We start from the raw sequence: 22863 nt of genomic DNA, 5'->3' as shown, positions 1-22863 counted from the left end.
TCGTACATTGTGCTAGTATATGGCCGTTAAGAACCATGCCTAACTAGGTCCATATCGGTCTATAGTTATATATAGCCCTCAGATAAATCGATCCCCAATCACACAAAAATTAGTCCATATCAATAGTTGTATGTAGCCCCCATATAAGCGACCCCCATATTTCAATTCTGGCTCCCTACGTACCGTGCAAAAGTCCATATCGATTCGTAATTATTTGTAGACTTACCTACACATACCCTTTTTTGTCTAATATATACCATATATGGACTAACTCACAATTTAGAAAACGATTTAAGATACCACAACCCAAGTAATTCAATTGTGGATGACAGACTTTCGTAGAAGTTTCTACACGCAAAAAAATAATTCTTTCCTCCCAAACGAAATTTTAGACAAACAAAGTTCGTTTCTCATTTGCTTTTCGTTGAAAGGAAGTGTATTTGGACGAAAAGTATATATTTTTTGTGATAAACGTTTATTCTTTTCCAGGATGTAACAACAATTTCATACAGACTAACTCAAAAAAAATTTTTTCTGGCTAATTGCATTTTCCCTCCCATCTTTCTCACTTCCACGATTTTTTTTAGTTCTTAGCCTTTTTCTGTAATACAAACAATGTAGAAGAAATTATACAATTTTATAAATTTTTAAAATTTTTTTACCTTTCGCCTGGACGGAGAATCGAACCGCGGACCATGCAATTTGTAAGCCAACACACTATCCACTGAGCTATGTAGCCGTCATTGTCATCAATAGATAATTACCCATATAAGTTATATTTATATAGCATAGCTTGCGGCGCCCACGAGCCGATTAAACAAAGTTTATTTCACAGAAAAATACATTTAGTTGGGCACCATGGAGCAGTGGTTGCTACGTCTGACTTGCATGCCAAGGGTCGTGGGTTCGATCCCTGCTTCGACCAAAGTTTTTTTTTTGTTTTTTTTTTTTGTTTTTACATATATTCCAGATATGGTAGGAAGATTCCGAAAAAATGTTCAACATTACATTGTAGTATATTAAATTTTGAACTGTAAAATGTGTCTTATTAAAGACCTAAAGTCAGAAAAGAACAGTGTTTGATATAAACGAAATGGACTGTGTTGTTGAGTCAAAAATAACTTTTTTTATTAAAAAAATTAAGATCTTGTAACAAACGAATTTTTTTGGTGATAAAAGTGTATTCTTTTCGAAGCAATTCAAAAAACTCTAACAAAAGAAAAACGTTTTCGGTACACGCTTTCCAAACGTTTTTTTTCTTTGCGTGTACGCAATCCATGGTGGAAGGTATATAAGGCCGAACTTACGGCTGTTTATACTTGTTTTTAATTAGAAATCAAGTATTCATACAGGCAAACATATTTTTTTCTTCAATCAAAATAATCTATTTTAATTGAAATCACTTCAATCGCAGAAATGGTAGTATCAATAACCATCGTCAATTAAAAAATTAATTGGTGTAATTAAAAATTTAATAAATATAAATTTTTGTGTGATTGCATTTTGTTTTAATTAAACAAATCAATTAAATTTTTAATTGGATATTTCTTAAAATTCAATTAAAATTTTAAATTAGAAAATTTTGGCGATATTTTGTTCTGTGTAGTGCTATTTTTATACCCTCCACCATAGGATGGGGCGTATATTAACTTTGTCATTCCGTTTGTAACACATCGAAATATTGCTCTAAGACCCCACAAAGTATATATATCTTGGGTCGTGGTTAAATTCTGAGTCGATCTAAGCATGTCCGCCCGTCCGTCCGTCTGTTGAATTCACGCTAACATCCGAACGAAATAAGCTGTCGACTTGAAAGTTGGCACAAGTAGTTGTTATTGATGTAGGTCGGATGGTATTGCAAATGAGCCATATCGGTCCACTTTTACGTATAGCCCCCATATAAACGGACCCCAAATTTGGCTTGCAGATCCTCTAAGAGAAGCAAATTTCATCCGATTCGGCTGAAATTTGGTACATGGTATTAGCATATGGTCTCTAACAACCGTGCAACAATTGGTCCATATCGGTCCTTAATTATATATAGCCCCCATATAAACCGATCCCCCGATTTGGCTTGCGGAGCCTCTAAGAGAAGCAAATTTCATCCGATCCGGCTGAAATTTGGTACATGATGTTGGTATATGGTCTCTAACAACCATGCAAAAATTGGTTCACATTGGTCCATATTTATATATAGCCCCATATAAACCGATCCCCAGATTTGGCTTGCGGAGCCTCAAAGAGAAGCAAATTTCATCCGATCCGACTGAAATTTGGTCCAAATCGGTCCATAATTATATATAGCCCCCATATAAACCGATCCCTAGATTTGGCTTGCGGAGCCTCAAAGAGAAGCAAATTTCATCCGATCCGGCAGAAACTTGGTACATGGTGTAGGTATATAGTCTCTAACAACCATGAAAAATCTGTCCACATCGATCCATAATTATATATAGCCCCCATATAAACCGATCCCCAGATTTGGCTTGCGGAGCCTTTAAGAGAAGCGAATTTCATCCGATCTGCTTGAACGTGGCACGTGGTGTTAGTATATGGTATCTAACAACCATACAAAAATTGGTCCATATCGGTTCATTCCCAGCAAAAACTCTCATTACCCGGTAATCTTGTAGGTAAGGCTATTTAAAAATTAATAACCACTTATTAATTGGCATCGTTTCGGATTACATTTACATACGCATGTCCTAGGAGGAAAGTACTTCTCCCCAGGCATACTTTCGGCCATAAAATAAGTAGTGCATTTAAAGCATATAATCACCTAATATGTAATGACTTATTCGTAGATACACCAAAGCTTGCAAAATAGCCACTTATAGTCTCAGCCAACCAAATCTCGAAAATATTGATTTCTATCGCCGATTACAATGGATCAAAATATGGCGAGTGGTGCTGTAATAGGAGAACTACTGAATAGAAATAGAATATTGTATAAATAAACAAAAAATCTAATAAATAATCTAAATACGATTACACTCAAATTAATGTCACACTTAAAATAGAAATAAATGTAGGTTGTTTAAGGGAGTTGGATTCGTGAATTACGTTATAATATATCCAATAACCAATTCACATAAGGTTCGAAATCTACTAAAAGTGGATTTTAAGTCTCTTTTTTATAAGGCAAATGGCATTTGATTTATTTATTTATTTATTATTGTAAAACTAGTACAACAAGATTTGATATCTTATAAATTACAGTACTAGCTGGTATTTGGCAATACAAATGATTTGAAATTAATATAATTTTAAGATTTTAAATAATTGAACATAACAAAAAAATTTGAAATTTAGTTTAAGCGCATTTTGGATTATTATCATATTATGTTTATTTAAAACATAATATGATAATGTCATTAAACACAATTATTATGAAATATTTGTGATAAAAAATTCTTAACGGAAAAATCTTCAGAATTACCGTTACATTACATATTCTTTTTGATTTTTTATGTAAGTGCTCGATTATGTGAATACTTATATTAACTACAACTGCCTAAAAATTTGAGAATAACAATTCGAAAATTACCGAGAAGTATTTATTTTTGTCATTACAAGTTAGTCATTATAACTCGCCGCAATGTAATGCAACGTGTAATGACAGCTTTACTCCTGGTAATGTCAATTGTAATGAGATGTGGTTACCTAGTTTTTGCTGTCTTTAGGAAATTTATGTCTTTAGGAAATTTTGTCAAAATATAATTTCTATTCAAAAATTTTTCAAAAATGTATTTCTATAGGAAATTTTGTCAGAATTTTATTTCTGTAGAAAAAATTTTCAAAATATTATTTCTATAGAAAATTTATGAAGCATTTCATAGTTGGAGAGGAATATTTTGCAAAATCTTCCAAAACATCAAGAATTCTACCAATCTACCAAACAGTAAAACATCTGTCATTTTTGGTAGACTCGTGTTCATAATTGTATATAGCCCCTCATAGAAAGCGACCGATATTTCAATTCTGGCTCTATAATTACCGTACAAAATTTCATATTTCTTCCGTATTTAATCGACCTTTCGTTTGTCTACTACATATCCCGCTTGGACTAACTTACGATTTAAAATATGATGTTAAGAAGTTTAAAGATGCCTTGCCATCGGCAGCGACCCAAATAATTGAGTTGTGGATGACCATCTTTAGTAGAAGTTTCTACGCAATCCATGGTGGAGGTTCGGCCTGGCCGAACTTACGGCCGTATATACTTGTTCTCTATCTGTGTATGTCGGATGAATGGACAGACTTCTATTATAATTTTTTTCAAATTAAAAATTTAATTGATATAAATAATTTTTGTGATTGTATTTTGTTTTAATTAAACAAATCGTTTAAATTTCAATTAAAATTTCAAATGGAAAAATTTGGTTGATATTTTGTTTTATGTAGTACTTTCTTATCTATTTTCTCTGTCTGTGTTTCAAGGATGGACAGACAGAGTTCTGTAATAAATTTGTGTCCATTTTTGAAACACTCTGCTTAAAACTAGCCTTACTTACCAATTCTTCTGCATACACTTCATAGTTGGAATATTTTCGAACACAACCCATAAATAGCTCATGCAATTTTGATCTCATATCTTCCATCATTGGTCTTGCCTCTGGTCTATAGAATCCATACATATACTTATCTTCATAGATTCCATTATGTTCTACATATACTGCCGATGCGGCATGCCATTGAGCCAATTTAACTAAAGCATTTTCAATGTGTTCCTGATCCAATCCTTCTCTACGATCGGCATTTTTAAATCCACGAGGGCTTAAATTTTCCAAAAGTATATATGGTTCTGATGTGGGTAAACTATAAGATTCGGGACCAAAGTTTACATGAACTCCTACATCGTCATATAATTTTTCAAATGCCGGTACTATTTGTTCGTACATTGATTTTTCAATATCGAACATATTGTGGGTCTTCATCATTTCACGTATTACATCGCTGTCGTGGCAGGTTTTCATCATGAAGGTAATGGGTTCAGTGGAACCATCTACAATGAAGCATAACAAGTTGAAATGCGTTAGGAATCGGGGGATTATAACAGATTTGAATTTCAATCGAAAACATATCGAAACACAAGTAAAAAGGTCCAGCCTGGTCGTGACTTATGGTATACAACATAAGGGATGTAATTAGGGATTCAGTATTTAACCCTCTAATCATTTAATAAGGAAGCTTTTAGTAAAACACACCTTAAGACAACAAAAATGGGCAAAATTAAAAGAAAACTTATTTGAAACTATTCAAGAGACTTTGCAGTATATGCTGAATTTTACCGTATACATTTTTCTTGCTTAGTTCTCTTGCTTTTGTGTCGTTAATATTGAAGATTTAATCAGCTGGCAAAAAAATTGGGGCATTAGAGGGCTAAGAAAATTCAATTCCAGGAATTTACTGGATTTTGAACATTTTTAATAACCTCAATATTTCACATACATGTTACACCATCGTGGTTTAGAATCGTTATCTGATGTGAAGCAATTAAGAATAAAACTAGAAATTGCAATAGCAATGTACTGTTCTACACCGAAAAAATTTTTCTTCGTAAAAAGAACGAATAATTTCGTTAAAAGTACGAAATTTGTTATTGTTTTATAACCAAAGAAACTTTTCATTAAAAGTACGAAATATTTCGTACTTTTTACGAAGAAAGTTCTTCCAAATTGTTCGAAGTTTGTAGGTAAAAAAATCGTACTTTTTATGAAAAATATTCGTCCTTTTTATGAAACAATTTCGTTCTTTTATAAAAATGTTTCGTATTTTTTATGAAAAACTTTCGTAGTTTTTATGAAAAATGTTCGTACTTTTTATGAACAAGTTCGTTCTTGTTCGAACTTTTAGAAAAAGTATTTTCACACTTTGAAAAAGTTTGAAAAATGTCATCACTACTTTACCTCTTAAGTTTTTTAATAATTTTTAGTTTTATTGCTTAACTTTTATTCATAGCGCGCTATCACCCAAATGAGAATCAGCATAGATATGCATAAACAAGTAAGAAAGTCTAAAGTCGGGCGGGGCCGACTATATTATACCCTGCACCACTTTGTAAATCTAAATTTTCGATACCATATCACATCCGTCAAATGTGTTGGTGGCTATATATAAAGGTTTGTCCCAAATACATACATTTAAATATCACTCGATCTGGACAGAATTTGATAGACTTCTACAAAATATATAGACTCAAAATTTAAGTCGGCTAATGCACTAGGGTGGAACACAAAGGAAACTTCAAAAAATTTTATTTATGATTTATCGCTCGATATATATGTATTAGAAGTTTAGGAAAATTAGGGTAATTTTTACAACTTTTCGACTAAGCAGCGGCGATTTTACAAGGAAAATGTTGGTATTTTGACCATTTTTGTCGAAATCAGAAAAACATATATATGTGAGCTATATCTAAATCTGAACCGATTTCAACCAAATTTGGCAAGCATAGCTACAATGCTAATTCTACTCCCAGTGCAAAATTTCAACTAAATCGGAGCAAAAAATTGGCATCTGTGGTCATATGAGTGTAAATCGGGCGAAAGCTATATATGGGAGCTATATATAAATCTGAACCGATTTCAACCAAATTTGGCACGCATAGCTACAATGCTAATTCTACTACCTGTGCAAAATTTCAACCAAATTGGGCTAAAACTCTGGTTTCTGGGACCGTATTAGTCCATATCGGGCGAAAGATATATATGGGAGCTATATCTAAATCTGAACCGATTTCAATAAAATTTGGCACACTTGACTATAGTACTAATTGTTCTTCTTGTGCAAAATTTTAAGCAAATTAGGGTAAAACTCCGACTTCTGGGGCCATATAAGTCCATATCGGGCGAAATATATATATGGGAGCTATATCTAAATCTGAACCGATTTCTTCCAAAATCAATAGGGATCTATTCTGAGCCAAACACACATACTTGTGCCAAATTTGAAGTCGATTGGACTAAAACTGCGACCTAGACTTTGATTACAAAAATGTGTTCACGGACAGACGGACAGACGGACATGGCTATATCGACTCAGAAGCCCACCCTGAGCATTTTTGCCAAAGACACCATGTGTCTATCACGTCTCCTTCTGGGTGTTGCAAACATATGCACTAACTTATAATACCCTGTTCCACAGCGTGGAGCAGGGTATAACAATAGAATAAAGGAAGAATTCTTTCGGTGTATAAGAAATCTGATCCCAGTAAAAAAGAAGCTTCCAATTTCTAACTTGTGATCTTGAAGTAGTGCAAATTTGGATAATGTGCAATGAATTTTACATAGGCTTGTCATAGGAAGTATTCAGATTTCAGATGTTTTGCATTAAAAAAAATATTGAAAAATTTTTTCTATATATATATATAAATTTTTAACAACATTTTCTATAGATATAAATTTTTAACAAAATTTTATATAGATATAAATTTTTAACAAAATTTTCTATAGAAATAAATTTTTAACTAAATTTTCTATAGAAATAAAATTTTTACAAAATTTTCTATAGAAATAAAATTTTGACAAAATTTTCGAAACAAATAAAATTTCAACAAATTTTTCTATAGAAATAGGAAGTATTCAGATTTCAGATGTTTTGCATTAGAAAAATGTTGAAAATTTTTTTCTGTATATATAAATTTTTAACAAAATTTTCTATAGAAATAAATTTTTAACAAAATTTTCTATAGAAATAAAATTTTAACAAAATTTTTGACACAAATAAAATTTTGACAAATTTTTCTATAGAAATAAAATTTTGACAAAATTTTCGAAACAAATAAAATTTCGACAAATTTTTCTATAGAAATAAAATTTTGACAAAATTTTCAATAGAAATAAATGTTTGACAAAAAAAAATTGGTATTGCAAATGGGCCATATCGGACCACATAGCCGCCAAAGAGCACAATTATCCATTCAATTTTATATGGCCCCCATATTTGGAGATTTGACTTCCGGAGCCTCTTGGAGGAACGTATGTCATCCAATATGGTTGGAATTTAGTACTTGCTGTTTTTCCCAGGAACATTTTCGTCGTTATGTAATATATCCAATATGAGCCAAAAATGTTAACTGTGGCGACGAATTCTTTTTATACCCTCCACCATAGGATGGGGGTATATTAACTTTGTCATTCCGTTTGTAACACATCGAAATATTGCTCTAAGACCCCATAAAGTATATATATTCTGGGTCGTGGTGAAATTCTGAGTCGATCTGAGTCGTTATTGATGTAGGTCGGATGGTATTGCAAATGGGCCATATCGGTCCACTTTTACGTATAGCCTCCATATAAACGGACCCCCAAATTTGGCTTGTGATTGCTCTAAGACAAGCAAATTTCATCCGATCCGGCTGAAATTTGGTACATGGTGTTAGTATATTGTCTCTAATAACCATGAAAAAATTGGTCCATATCGGTCCACTTTTACGTATAGCCCCCATATAAACGGACCCCCAAATTTGGCTTGCGATTGCTCTTAAAGAATTTCATCCGATCAGGCTGAAATTTGGTACATGGTGTTAGTATATGGTCTCTAACAACCACGCAAAAATTGGTCCACATCGGTCCATAATTATATATAGCCCCCATATAAACCGATCCCCCGATTTGGCTTGCGGAGCCTCTAAGCGAAGCAAATTTCATCCGATCCGGCTGAAATTTAGTACATGGTGCTGGTATATGTTCTCTAATGACCATGCAAAAATTGGTCCACATCGACCCATAATTATATGTAGCCCCCATATAAGCCGATCCCCAGATTTCACCTCCAGAGCCTCTTAGAGGAGCAAATTTCATCCGATCCGGCTGAAATTTGGTACATGGTGCTGGTATATGTTCTCTAATGACTATGCAAAAATTGGTCCACATCGACCCATAATTATATGTAGCCCCCATATAAGCCGATCCCCAGATTTGACCTCCAGAGCCTCTTAGAGGACCAAAATTCATTCGATCCGGTTGAAATTTGGTACGTGGTGTTAGTATATGGTCTCTAACAACCATGTAAAAATTGGTCCATATCGGTCCATAATTATATATAGCCCCCATATAAATCGATCCCCACATTTGTCCTCCGGATCCTCTTGGAGGAGTAAAATTCATCCGATCCGATTCATCATAATCATGGTTGCCACTCGAGCCAAAAATAATCTACCAAAATTTTATTTTTATAGAAAACATTGTCAAAATGTTATTTCTATAGAAAATTTTGTCAAAATTTTATTTCTATAGAAAATTTTGTCAAAATTTTATTTCTATAGAAAATTTTGTCAAAATTTTATTTCTATAGAAAATGTTGTCAAAATTTTAGTTTATAGAAAATTTTTTCCAAATTTTATTTCTATAGAAAATTTTGTCAAAATTTTACTTATATAGAAAATGTTGCCAAAATGTTATTTTGTCAAAATTTTATTTCTATACAAACTTTAAACTTAATTATATACGTATTTAATCGCCCTTTTGTAGTTTAATATATACCACGTATGGACTATGTGGTATATATTACGTTGTTAGGAAGTTTTATGATACCTTGCCATCGGCTTCAGTAGACGTTTCTACGCAATCCATGGTGGAGGGTACATAAGCTTCGGCCTGGCCGAACTTACGGCCGTATATACTTGTTAGATTTCTGACAAATATTTGCCAGTGTGACCATACCGTTAGTCTATGCGGCCATAAAAACTTGGCCCATATCGGTCTATAATTATATATAGAGCCCATATGAACCTCTGAATTCCGGAACCTTTGGATCTGGTTGAAATTTGGTGCGTGATTTCTGCCTTTTAAACTTATCCCCATATAAACTTATCCCCAGATTTCACTTCCGGAGCCTCTTAGAGGATTAAACTTTATCTTATCCGGGTGAAATTTGGCTCTCTAATTACCATGTAGAAATTGGTTCATATCGGTTAAAAATTATTTATAAACTCGTCAATATACAGCGATCAACAACTAAAGTGGCTTATATAGGTATTTAATTTGTTTCTTTTTTTGTATTTAACATCAACTCTATATGGACTAACTTACAATTTAAAAGATAAAGAAGGTTTGAAATAACTTGTCATTGGCTATTGTTACCACAACCCAAGTAATTCGATTGTGGATGACAATCTTTAGCAGAACTTTGTACGCAATCCACGATGGAGGATACATTTTAATTGTATTGTATACAGATCGATAATAAATTAAATCCAAGCGACCGTATTAATATATTAGAAATAATGATTGAAATTAACGATTAGCACATATAAGATATTTGGCCTTTAAAACTTCTACCGATCGTGAGATGAAATCTTGCTATACACTCAACTGACATTAGATCTTATCGGCACTTGACGGCACTCTTACCAATTAATTCCACTACGATATCAACTCTTAACATAACCGTTGCATAATTTTCACCAGCCGCCGATCCAGGTTTAACATTGAATTCTTTAATCTCACGGAAATTATGAACTTTTTTCTTAATTACTTCCTCGAATAGATCGGATTTTATCCATTTGGGTATAACAGCAGGTGAAGCCATTTTTTTCGAAATTGCTACAAATAGAAAATTATAAGCGTTCTATTGATTCACTATTTAACCGATCGTCTACACAGTTCGCCCAATACTGACGTCCAGTGAGAGCAGTTTGGTTTCTAACAACCTTTGTCTATTTGAAAATTATAGCTTAGGAGAATGTTTTTCAATACAGATTTTAGTTCTCAAAACAAGAGAGGAACTAACTATAAGCATATAATATAGTTTTTTTTTTTTTTATAAATTATAAGAATTTAAAGTGATTTACATATATATGTATTTGTTTAGGAAACTATCAATGAAATTATGTTAGTTAGTAGTGATTTATGTCTACTGTCTATGAATCAATTGCCATTGACTATGAAGAAGACTGTTTGAATTTAGACTGAGTCCCAGTAGATAACACTAAGCCTCAACTCAATTCATTGTAATCTCCAATGAGAGAGAGAGAAAGACAGAGAGTTAACTAGGGGAAGAGAGAGAGCATAAAGTAACACCAATCGAAACAATAACTTGCTAGTTAGTCATTGTGTCTTTTTTATCGGTTAAATATTCAGTTTTCAAATTTTGTGAGATTCATATCGACCTCTAGCAATCTTCTATAAAATACGAAAGTCATGATGCTTTAGCGATTTTAATAAAAAAATATTTATTTGAAGCTTTCTCTATATGCTTTTGATTTGAGATAATAGTTTCTGAACATTTTTTTAGTTTATTGTTTCAGTGCAAGCTAAAAGCAATTATCTTTTGGTATTGAAATATTTAAAAAATCTGGTGTAATTATATATGTCATAATAATAATAATGGAAATAGCTCTACTTGCATAAAGATAATAGTAATAAATCTGGAAGGAAAGATTGATGTTAGTGGGCGTTGATTGCATTATTTCTAATAAGACAACACAATAAATATTTAGTTGGACGAATGCTATTTCATCGAGCCAAACAAGTAAGAAAGAGTGATAAAATGGCATGATACCCTAGACCATTTATATCGTGCACTAAAAAAATAGTGTTGCAGGCATAAAAGATTTCTTGTTCTTAAAATACAACTGAGAGACTCACATCATTAATTAAAATGTTGAAAAAACAATGTCTATAGATAAAAATTTTTAACAAAATTTTCTATAGATATAAACTTTTGAAAAATTTTTCTATAAAAATAAAATTTTGACAAAATTTTCGAAACAATTAAAATTTTGACAAATTTTTCTATAGAAATAAAATTTTGAAAAAATTTCGATACAAATGAAATTTTGAGAAAATTTTCTATAGAAATAAAATTTTGTCAAAATATTCTATAGGAATAAAATTTTGACAAAATTTTCTACAGAAGTAAAATTTTGTGACAAAATTTTCTATGGAAATAAAATTTTGACAAAATTTTCTATAGAAATAAAATTTGGAGAAAATTTTCTATAGAATTTTATTACTATAGAAAAATTTATGAAAATTTTATTTTGACAAAATAAATAAAATTTTGACAAAATTTTCTATTGAAAGAAAATTGTGACAAAATTTTCTAACAAAATTTTCTATAGATATAAACTTTTGACAAATTTTTCTATAGAAATAAAATTTTGACAAAATTTTCGAAACAAATAACATTTTGACAAATTTTTCTATAGAAATAAAATTCTGAAAAAAATTTCTATAGAACCAAAATTTTGACAAAATTTTCTATAGAACAAAAAGTTTTGACAAAATTTTCTATAGAAATAAAATTTTGACAACATTTTTATAGAAATAAAATTTTGACAAAATTTACTATAGAAATAACATTTAGACAAAATTTTCTATAGAAATAAATTTTTGACAAACATTTCTATAGGAATAAAATTTTGACAATCTTTTCTATAGAAATAAAATTTTGACAAATTTATCTATAGAAATAAATTTTTGCCAAAATTTTCTATAGAAATAAATTTTTGAAAATATTTTCTATAGAAATAAATTTTTGCCAACATTTTCTTTAGAAATAAATTTTTGACAACATTTTCTATAGAAATAAAATTTTGTAAAAATTTTCTATAGTAATAAAATTTTGTCAAAATGTTCTATAGGAATAAAATTGACAAAATTTTCTACAGAAATAAAATTTCGACAAAATTTTCTATAGAAATAAATTTTTGACTAAATTTTCTATTGAAATACATTTTTGCCAAAATTTTCTACAGAAACGAATTTTTGCCAAAATTTTCTGTAGAAATAAATTTTTGAAAATATTTTCTATAGGAATAGAATTTTGAGAAAGTTTTCTATAGAAATAAAATTTTGACAAAATTATCTATAGAACTAAAATTTTGCCAAAATTTACTATAGAAATAAATCTTTGCCAAAATTTTCTATAGAAATAAAATTTGGAAAATATTTTCTATAGAAATAAATTTTTGCCAACATTTTCTTTAGAAATAAATTTTTGACAACATTTTCTATAGAAGTAAAATTTTGACAAAATTTTCTATAGAAATAATTTTTTGAAAATATTTTCTATAGAAATAAAATTTTGACAAAATTTTCTATAGAAATAATTTTTTGACGAAATTTTCTATAGATATAAAATTTTGAAAAAATTTTCCATAGAAATACAATTTTGACAAAATTTTCTATAGAAATAAAATTTTGACAAAATTTTTGTATAACAAAATTTTTACAAAATTTACTATAGAAATAAACTTTTGACAAAATTTTCTATAGGAATAAATTTTTGACAACATTTTCTATAGAAATAAAATTTTGACAAAATTTTCTATGGAAATAAAATTTTGACAAAATTTTCTATAGAAATAAATTTTTTACAACATTTTCTATAGAAATAAAATTTTGACAAAATTTTCCGTAGAAATACAATTTTGACAAAATTTTCTATAGGAATAAAAATTTGACAAAATATTTTATAGAAATTAAAATTCGACAAAACTTGTTATAGAAACAAAATTTTATCAAAATTTTCAATAGAAATAAAATTTTGACAACATTTTTTATAGAAATTAAACTTCGACAAAACTTGTTATAGAAACAAAATTTTATCAAAATTTGCAATAGAAATAAAATTTTGATAAAATTTTCTATAGAAATAAAATGTTGACACAATTTTCTATGGAAATAAAATATTGACAAAATTTTCTGTGGAAATACAATTTTGACAAAATTTTCCATACACATACAATTTTTAAACAATTTTCTATAGAAATACAATTTTGACACACTTTTCTATTGAAAAACAATTGTGTTAAAATTTTAGAAATAAGAATTATAAAAAAATTGTTTATAGAAACAAATCTATATATATATAACGTCTATATGACGCCCCTATATTCTCTCCTCTCCTAAATTAAATCTATATATATAAAATTCAATTTATGTTTGTTTATTTGTTTGTATGTACCGAGTTGGCTCCGAAACGGCTGAACCGATTTACTTGAAACTTTCAGAGATCGTAGGGGGCGTTCATGTGGTGAAAATAGGGTACCTCATTTTTTGACACCTGGTCGCGGAGGGGGACCTCCCCTTTGTCGGACTTTTTGAAAATTGGACCAAAGTTGACCGATTTGGTTGAAATTTTCGTTGAAGATTGGGGTTGGCATCTAGACAAAGATCCGCTACTTTTTATTTCGATATTTGGTGGCGGAGGGGGGCCTCTCCTTTGTTCGACTTTTTTTAAAGTACAGTGAAAAAACTAAAATTCTCTAAATTATCTGAGATTTACAGAGAACATGTGGTGAGGTTACGGAATTAATATGGGGTACCCGATGATTTCATATATGGATGGGGAGGGGGACCTCCCCCTTGCCCTACTTTTTGAAACTTGGAACAAAATTATGCGATTTGCTTCACATTTTCATTGAATGTTGGGGTTGGCATGTAGACAAAAATCCGCTACATTATTTTCCGATATTTGGTCGGGGAGGGGGACCACCCCTTTGCCCAATTTTTGTTATTTTTTGAAAGTTCAAACAAAACTAAACTCCCCCGACTGAAATTTTACAGAAAAAATGGGTTACGAAATTTATATCAGGTTCCTGATTTTTTAATAAAAATAAAAGGGCATAGGGAGACATCCGCTTCTCTTAAGTACATACAGAGAAACAATTAAACTTTACCGAGTTACTTGAAATTTACAGAGGACTGGGGAGAGATCGTAATCTCCGTCAACCGTAATAGAGGCCGCCCCTTTAGGCTTATAATTTGCTTGACATTTTCTGGGACGTTTACAAAAGATACGCTTTTTCGACATTTGGTCGGGGAGGAGGTCCTCCTCTAAAACTACAAAAAAATTTAAGTTTTCTTGAAATTTACAAAAGCAGTGGGGGAAGGTTATGAACGAAGAGGCAACACTTGAAGGAAAGTTTCAAGAATTTTCAGGGAAGGTTAGGGGTGTCGATATTGTATCGGGGAAAGTGACGTCCCTTTAAAACAATAGAGCAAAATTTAAACATCTCCGATCTACTTGAAATTTACAGGGACGTGGCAGGAGGTGATTAAATTTATACATAATTTTTAAATTAGTATATGATTTTTCGATATCTGGGTGGGGAAGGGGAAAATTGAAATAAACTTTATCGATTTACTTCGATAGAATTTATAGGGACCATTGAGTAGTTGCGAAATTAATATAGGGTACGTGATAGTCCGATATCAGGTCGGAGTGGAGCGAAGGTGGGGAGAGGGTTCCCTTTTGTCCGTTTTTTTTTTCTTAAATTGAAAGTAGAGGGTTGTCCGTAAATGGGAACTCGGTACATAATTTTATGATTTTTGTACAGGCTTCTGCCAGACTTCTTTTTAGTAAAGAACTTAAATTTACATGAAGTTGGCAGCCAACGTAGAGGTTGCATTATTTGCCAACATTTTAGCAAATGTTAATGTGTTTTTTTTTTACTACTTTTGCTTTTTCCGATTAAATGGATGGGAAATAGTAATTCTTTGAAAGGGTACACCCTCTCTTCGACATTTTTTAAGACGAACCGTTGTACATATGCATATCCGCCGTATTTGTACCTATAAATGAAAAAACCAGTAGTCCCATTTGTTTGAAAGAATTAAAATCTTTTCGAATTTGTTTTCAGCACGAAAGATATGGTTGACTAAGTTAACGCAAAATGTTCCTACAAATACGCTTCGGAAGGCGCAGCGGAGCGGGCCGGGTTACGCTAGTATTTCATAAAATTGTCCATAGAAATAAAATTATGACAAATTTTTCTACAGAAATAAAATTATGACAAAATTTTCTACAGAAATAAAATTTTTACGAAATTTTCTATAGAAATGAAATTTTGACAAAATTTTCCATAGAAATAAAATTTTGACAAATTTTTCTATATAAATAAAATTTTGACAAATTTTTCTATAGAAATAAAATTTTGACAAAATTTTCTATAGAAATAAAATTTTGACAAAATTTTGCGAATGGCAACCGTGTTTAGAAGTGATAGGAACCTGAAGTTGGTTGTAATATAACAACCAAGCATATATATATCATATCGGTCTATAGTCCTATATAGCCCTATATAGACCGATCAAGAACTGAAGTGGATTATTTAGGTATTTAAATATATGAAAACCAAACTTCATTGGGATAAGAAAGTATAAACTCCATCAAATTATATAACCCCTATATTGATGGGCATAGTTTACAAGAAGCATATTTTTACTAAAACTCAAATGTCGAAATCCCGATTTTACTACTTGATAATCTAAACTTTGCCATACTAATGGATCTATTTAGGGTCCGATTGTATCATAAAAAATTAAATTAAACTACATATTTACGTTTTTAATTAGCCACAAATTATTCCCACATTTCAAATCTTGTCTTCAAATATTTATTTCCTATTATGTAATATTGTACGTATGATGTATGGGGTATTGAGATGTATAGAAATTTACAAACCTTCTTTCAACCCCATTTTGTATATTTCGGTTAATTTGCCTTCCAAACAATTTTGACAGTCACGTGATGGAGATGTTATGGTTGGCTAATTCGGTCTTTGAACTCTTCATCAAAATTTACAATCTATTGTGTGCTGTTTATGGAACTTGTTGATTGTTCTTCATACATCACTTGATATGTTTCTGAAACTATGAGACATACGTTCATCCCAAACCAGTTATTGATGATTACTTTTTATTTGGACATATGGGAAATTACAGTGGTTTTTGAATAAAATGTATGCGACGGTTGACTTTATTAATTGACATAGATTGTTGAATGACACAATTGTCACTAACCTACTCCCTCGTTGTGGGACAATTCTCAAAGATTTTTATCATGACAAAAGATGCAACAATGTTGTTGATGTAGAATTTTTATCTTGACAAAATTTCTAACATTTGAGAAATAGAGGAATGTGAAGAAGAATGCGAATTGTTTATTCGTTGTGGGGGAACCCGCAACAAGACATAGATTAATTTTTATGAAAACAGGTAAAATTGATAAGTGGGTAAAGTTTTCTTAGTATAGATCTGTATGTTGAACGATTCCAACAGATTTCGTCGAAGTTGGAATACGATTAGTTTGAAAAGTGGAGGCGGAAAACCCCTATGTTATGGCTGTCTGTTTATGACTTACAACTCCATTTTGATACCACACAAAGGAACTTCAGTCTCATGTCAATAATTAGAACAGATTCTGTATTATGTTATCTAATGGGGGTTAAAGATTAAAGTGGCAGCCCGATTAAGATTCAGGCTCACTTAAACTATTCAGTCCATTGTTATAAAAATGGGGGTTTTTATACCCACCACCATAGAATGGCGACGGGGGGTATAATAAGTTTGTCATTTCGTTTGTAACACATCGAAATATCGATTTCCGGCTATATAAAGTATATATATTCTTGATCAGGGAGAAATTCTAAGACGATATAAGAATGTCCGTCTGTCTGTCTGTTGCAATCACGCTACAGTCTTCAATAATGAAGCAATCGTGCTGAATTTTTGCACAAACTCGTCTTTTGTCTGCAGGCAGGTCAAGTTCGAAGATGGGCTATATCGTTCCAGGTTTTGATATAGTCCCTACATAAACCGACCTTCCGATTTGGGGTCTTGGGCTTATAGAAGTCGTAGTTTTTATCCAATCTGCCTGAAATTTGAAATCTAGAGGTATTTTATGACCACAAATACGTGTACCAAAAATGTGAGTATCGTTCCATATTTTGGTATAGCCCTCATATAGACCGATCTCCCCATTTGGGGTCTTGGGCTTATAGAAACCGTAGTTTTTATCCAATTTGCCTGCAGTTTTTATCCAATTTACCTGAAATTGGAAATCGAGAGGTACTTTAGAACCGTAAAGAGGTGTGCCAAAAATGGTGAGCACCGGTCCATGTGTTGGTATGGTCCCCATATAAACCGACCTCCCGATTTGTTTTTATACCCTCCACCATAGGATGGGGGGTATATTAACTTTGTCATTCCGTTTGTAACACATCGAAATATTGCTCAAAGACCCCATAAAGTATATATATATTCTGGGTCGTGGTGAAATTCTGAGTCGATCTGAGCATGTCCGTCCGTCCGTCCGTCCGTCTGTTGAAATCACGCTAACCTCCGAATGAAACAAGCTATCGACTTGAAAATTGGCACAAGTAGTTGTCATTGATGTAGGTCAGATGGTATTGCAAATGGGCCATATCGGTCCACTTTTTCGTATAGCCCCCATATAAACGGACCGCCAAATTTGGCTTGTGAGGCCTCTAAGAGAAGCAAATTTCATCCGATCCGGCTGAAATTTGGTACATGGTGTTAGTATATGGTCTCTAACAACCATGCAGAAATTGGTTCACATCGGTCCATAATTATATATAGCCCCCATATAAACAGATCCCCCGATTTGGCTTGCAGAGCCTCTAAGAGAAACAATTTTCATCCGAACCTGCTGAAATTTGGTACATGGTGTTAGTATATGGTCTCTAACAACCATGCAGAAATTGGTTCACATCGGTCCATAATTATATATAGCCCCCATATAAACAGATCCCCCGATTTGGCTTGCGGAGTCTCTAAGAGAAGCAAATTTCATCCGATCCGGCTGAAATTTGGTACATTGTGTTAGTATATAGTCTTTAACAACCATGCAAAAATTGGTCCATATCGGTCCATAATTATATATAGCCCCCATATAAACCGATCCCCAGATTTGGCTTGCGGAGCCTCTAAGAGAAGCAAATTTCATCCTATCCGGCTGAAATTTGGTACATGGTGTTAGAATATGGCCTCTAATGACCATGCAAAAATTGGTCCCCATCGGTGCATAATTATGTATAGCCCCCATATAAACCGATCCCCAGATTTGGCTTGCGGAGCCTCTAAGAGAAGCAAATTTCATCCTATCCGGCTGAAATTTGGTACATGGTGTTAGAATATGGCCTCTAATGACCAAGCAAAAATTGGTCCCCATCGGTGCATAATTATGTATAGCCCCCATATAAACCGATCCCCAGATTTGATCTCCGGAGCCTCTTGGAAGACCAAAATTCATCTGATTCAGTTGAAATTTGGTACGTGATGTTAGTATATGCACTGAAAAAACAGTGAACCCACCAGGGAGAAAACTTTCGGTTAATTTTAGAAAATTTTTAATATTTATAGAAAATTTTAACTAAACAGTATTACAAACATTGGCATCACGCCGATGTCATAAAAATAAGTAAATATTTTTCGACAAATTCAAGAAAATTTATTAGACATAACTAAGTTTTTTCACTTCTTAAAGACAATTTTGTAGTTTCAAGGAAAAACTTGGAGTTACAAATTGCAAGAATGTCTTTAGTGACATACGAAGTTCACGATGGACGCATTTTTAGTAAAATTTACCAATTTAAAGAAATTCTGAACTATTTTGTGGAAGACACGAATTTATTTAATCTTTATGCTTCATTCGAGTATATTTTTTTCCTCGGTTTTAGTTAATTTAACTAACGTACACAAAAAATTATTAGAGTAAAGGAAACTTTCTCCAAACATAATAATTCCAAGAACTAAAATAAAGTTAAATTGGCTTTAGTGAAATAGAGAGTTCACTTTTTTTTGAGTGTGGTATCCAACAACCATGCATGAATTGGTTCATATCAGTCCATAAGTATATATAGCCCCCATATAAACCGATCCCCAGATTTGACCTCCGGTGCCATGTGGAGAAGCAAAATTCATCCGATCGGGCTAAAATTTGGTACATGGTGTTAGTATATGGTCTCTAACAACCATGCAAAAATTGGTTCACATCGGTCCATAATTATATATAGCCCCCATATAAACCGATCCCCGGATTTGGCTTTCGGAGCCTCTAAAAGAAGCAAATTTCATCCGATCCGGCTGAAATTTGGTGCATTGTGTTAGTATATGGTCTTTAACAACCATACAAAAATTGGTCCATATCGGTCCATAATTATATATAGCCTCTATATAAACCGATCCCCAGATTTGGCTTGCGGAGCTTCTAAGAGAAGAAAATTGCATCCTATCCGGCTGAAATTTGGTACTTGGTGTTAGTATATGGTATCTAATGACCATGCAAAAATTGGTCCACATCGGTGCATAATTATTAATAGCTCCATATAAACCGATCCCCAGATTTGACCTCCGGAGCCTCTTGGAAGACCAAAATTCATCTGATTCAGTTGATATTTGGTATGTAATGTTAATATATGGCCTCAAACATCCATGCAAAATTGGTCGAAATCGGTCCATAATTATGTATAGCCCCCATATAAATCGATCCCCAGATTTGACCTCCGGAGCCCCTTGGAAGAGCAAACTTAATCGGATTCGGTTAAAATTTTGTACGTGATGTTAGTATATGGTATCCAACAACCATGCATGAATTGGTTCATATCAGTCCATAAGTATATATAGCCCCCATATAAACCGATCCCCAGATTTGACCTCCGGTGCCATGTGGAGAAGCAAAATTCATCCGATCTGGTTGAAATTTGGTACGTGGTGGTAGTATATGATATTTAACAACCATGCTAAAAGTGCTCCATATCAGTCCATAATCATATATAGCCCCCATATAAACCGATCCCGAGATTTGGTTTTGGAGCCACTTGGAGGAGTAAATTTCCTCCGAGTCAGTTGAAATTTGGTACATTGTGCTATTATATGGCCGTTAGCAACTATGCCTAACTAGGATCCCCAATCACACAAAAATTGGTCCATATCAAGTTCATAATTGTATATAGCCCCCATATAAGCGACCCCCATATTTCCCTCCCTACGTACCGTGCAAAAGTCCATATCGATTCGTAATTGTTTGTAGACTTACATACCTTTTTGTCTAATATATACCACGTGTGGACTAACTCACAATTTAGAAAACGATGTTAAGAAGTTTTCAGATACCACAACCCAACTAATTCGATTGTGTATAACAGTCTTTCATAGAAGTTTCTACGCAATCCATGGTGGAAGGTACATAAGATTCGGCCTGGTCGAACTTACGGCCGTGTTTACTAGTGAATTTTATTATTTTTATCGAAATTTTCCACAGCTTAACGAAATCTTACTTTTTTAAGTATGTCTCAAAAATTGTATGAACTAAACGTGAGTATAAAGTTCAATGACCGTACACATAAGTTCAATATGAACTAAAACAAATGAAAATTTTCGTGAACTGCAGTTAAAAAGTATAATGCTTTGTGGAAATCTAAAAATGTGGAGTAACATTTAGTTCAATTTTCGTGCGTGGTAGTTCATTCTTCCTATAAAACAGTTCACTTTTTTTTCGGTATATATTCGTCATGTTGAACTCTTAACCATCTACTCACAGAATTAGATTTTATAACTACTTCAACTGCCTTTAGAAAATCCGCTCAAAATATTTTTTTTTATTTTCTCGAGTTTGGTCACAATTATCGTACAAATATGAAGTTTAAAATTTTTATGTTATTTGTAAATTGTCTTTGCATCATAAATGTTCGAATTTTGGGTAAAATTGGTAAATTGTGAAATGGAAAATGAAAGACAGCGTAAAATTCATTTTATCTTGGCTTCGACACTTCATTAAAGCTACGAAATTTCCATTGATCTTGAACTTAATAAAATTCCATACAGTTGCCTGATTAATACAACGACCCTCGTTGGATTCTTCAACAAATTTTTTATTTGCTGCGATTATTGACAAACACTTGTTATATCGAGAAGAAGATATACATTTCAATTTGTATGCCAGAACAATTTCATTGAACTTTTTGTTATTCAATAATCGTTTATCCAAATGTACACAACTATGTATAATTGTATTTAGGCGTATGTGAATAAGAGTGGGTCGTATTATTATAATGATTTATGGTGCGATATACAAATATTTTTATACCCTCCACCAAAGGATGGGGACTATATTATCGTTGTCATTCCGTTTGTAACAAATCGAAATATTGGTTTCGAACCCCCTAGAGTAAAGTCTGGGCCGTGGTGAAATTCAAAGTCGATGTCTGTTCGTCTGTTGAAATCACGCTAACTTCCACACGAAACCAGCTATCGACTTCAAGCTTAGCACAAATAGTTTTTAATTGATTTAGATCGTAGGATGGTATTGCAAATAGAGCATATCGGACAAATTTTATGTAAATCATCCATGTAAATCGACCTCCAGATTTGCATTGCGGAGCTTCTTGGAGGAGCAACTTTCATACGATCCGGTTGAAATTTGGTAGGTGGTATTAGTCTATGGCCTCTAACAACTATGCAAAAATTGATCCATAATTTTATATTGGCCCCATATAAACCGTTCCTCAGATTTGGCTTGCAGAGCCTCTTGGAGGAGAAACTTTCATTCGAACCGGTTGAAATTTGGTATGTAATGTTAGTAACCCACCCCCAACCCCCCCCCCCCCCCAAAAAAAAAGACAAATATATTTTTTACACACGCAAAAAAATAATTCTTTCCTCCCAAACGAAGTTTTAGACTAACAAAGTTCGTTTCTCATTTGCTTTTCGTTGAAAGGAAGTATATTTGAAAGAAAAGTATATACTTTTTTTGATAAACGTTTATTCTTTTCCACGATGTAAAACCAATTTCATAAAGACTAACTAAAAAAAAAAAAAAAATGGCTAATTGCATTATCCCTCACATCTTTCTCACTTCCACGAAGTTTTTTAGTTCTTAGTACCTTTTTCTGTAATACAAACAATGTAGAAGCAATTATACGATTTTATAAATTTTAATTTTTTGTTTACCTTTCGCCTGGACGGAGAATCGAACCGCGGACCATGCAATTTGTAAGCCAACACACTATCCACTGAGCTATGTAGCCGTTATTGTCATCAATAGACAATTACCCATATGAGTTATATTTATATAGCATAGCTTGCGGCGCCCACGAGCCGATTAAACAAA

General features: G+C 32.4%; 1 protein-coding gene across 1 annotated transcript in view; it reads right to left on the bottom strand.

Moving 5' to 3' along the window:
* Positions 1-22863, bottom strand: part of LOC142222531 (uncharacterized) — a 43054-nt gene that overhangs the window by 3156 nt on the left and 17035 nt on the right. The window contains exons 5-7 of the mRNA XM_075292712.1: positions 21577-21751; positions 10356-10572; positions 4515-5005 (exon numbers count right to left, since the gene is read on the bottom strand). Of these exons, the coding sequence (XP_075148827.1) occupies positions 4515-5005; positions 10356-10572; positions 21577-21751 (883 nt within the window). The remainder of the gene's footprint in view (positions 1-4514; positions 5006-10355; positions 10573-21576; positions 21752-22863) is intronic.

This window comes from Haematobia irritans, chromosome 1 (genome assembly GCF_050003625.1).
Source record: "Haematobia irritans isolate KBUSLIRL chromosome 1, ASM5000362v1, whole genome shotgun sequence".
NCBI classification, from domain to species: domain Eukaryota; kingdom Metazoa; phylum Arthropoda; class Insecta; order Diptera; family Muscidae; genus Haematobia; species Haematobia irritans.
The sequence above is the reverse complement of the archived record's forward strand: the minus strand, read 5'-3'. Positions and strand labels throughout refer to the sequence as shown.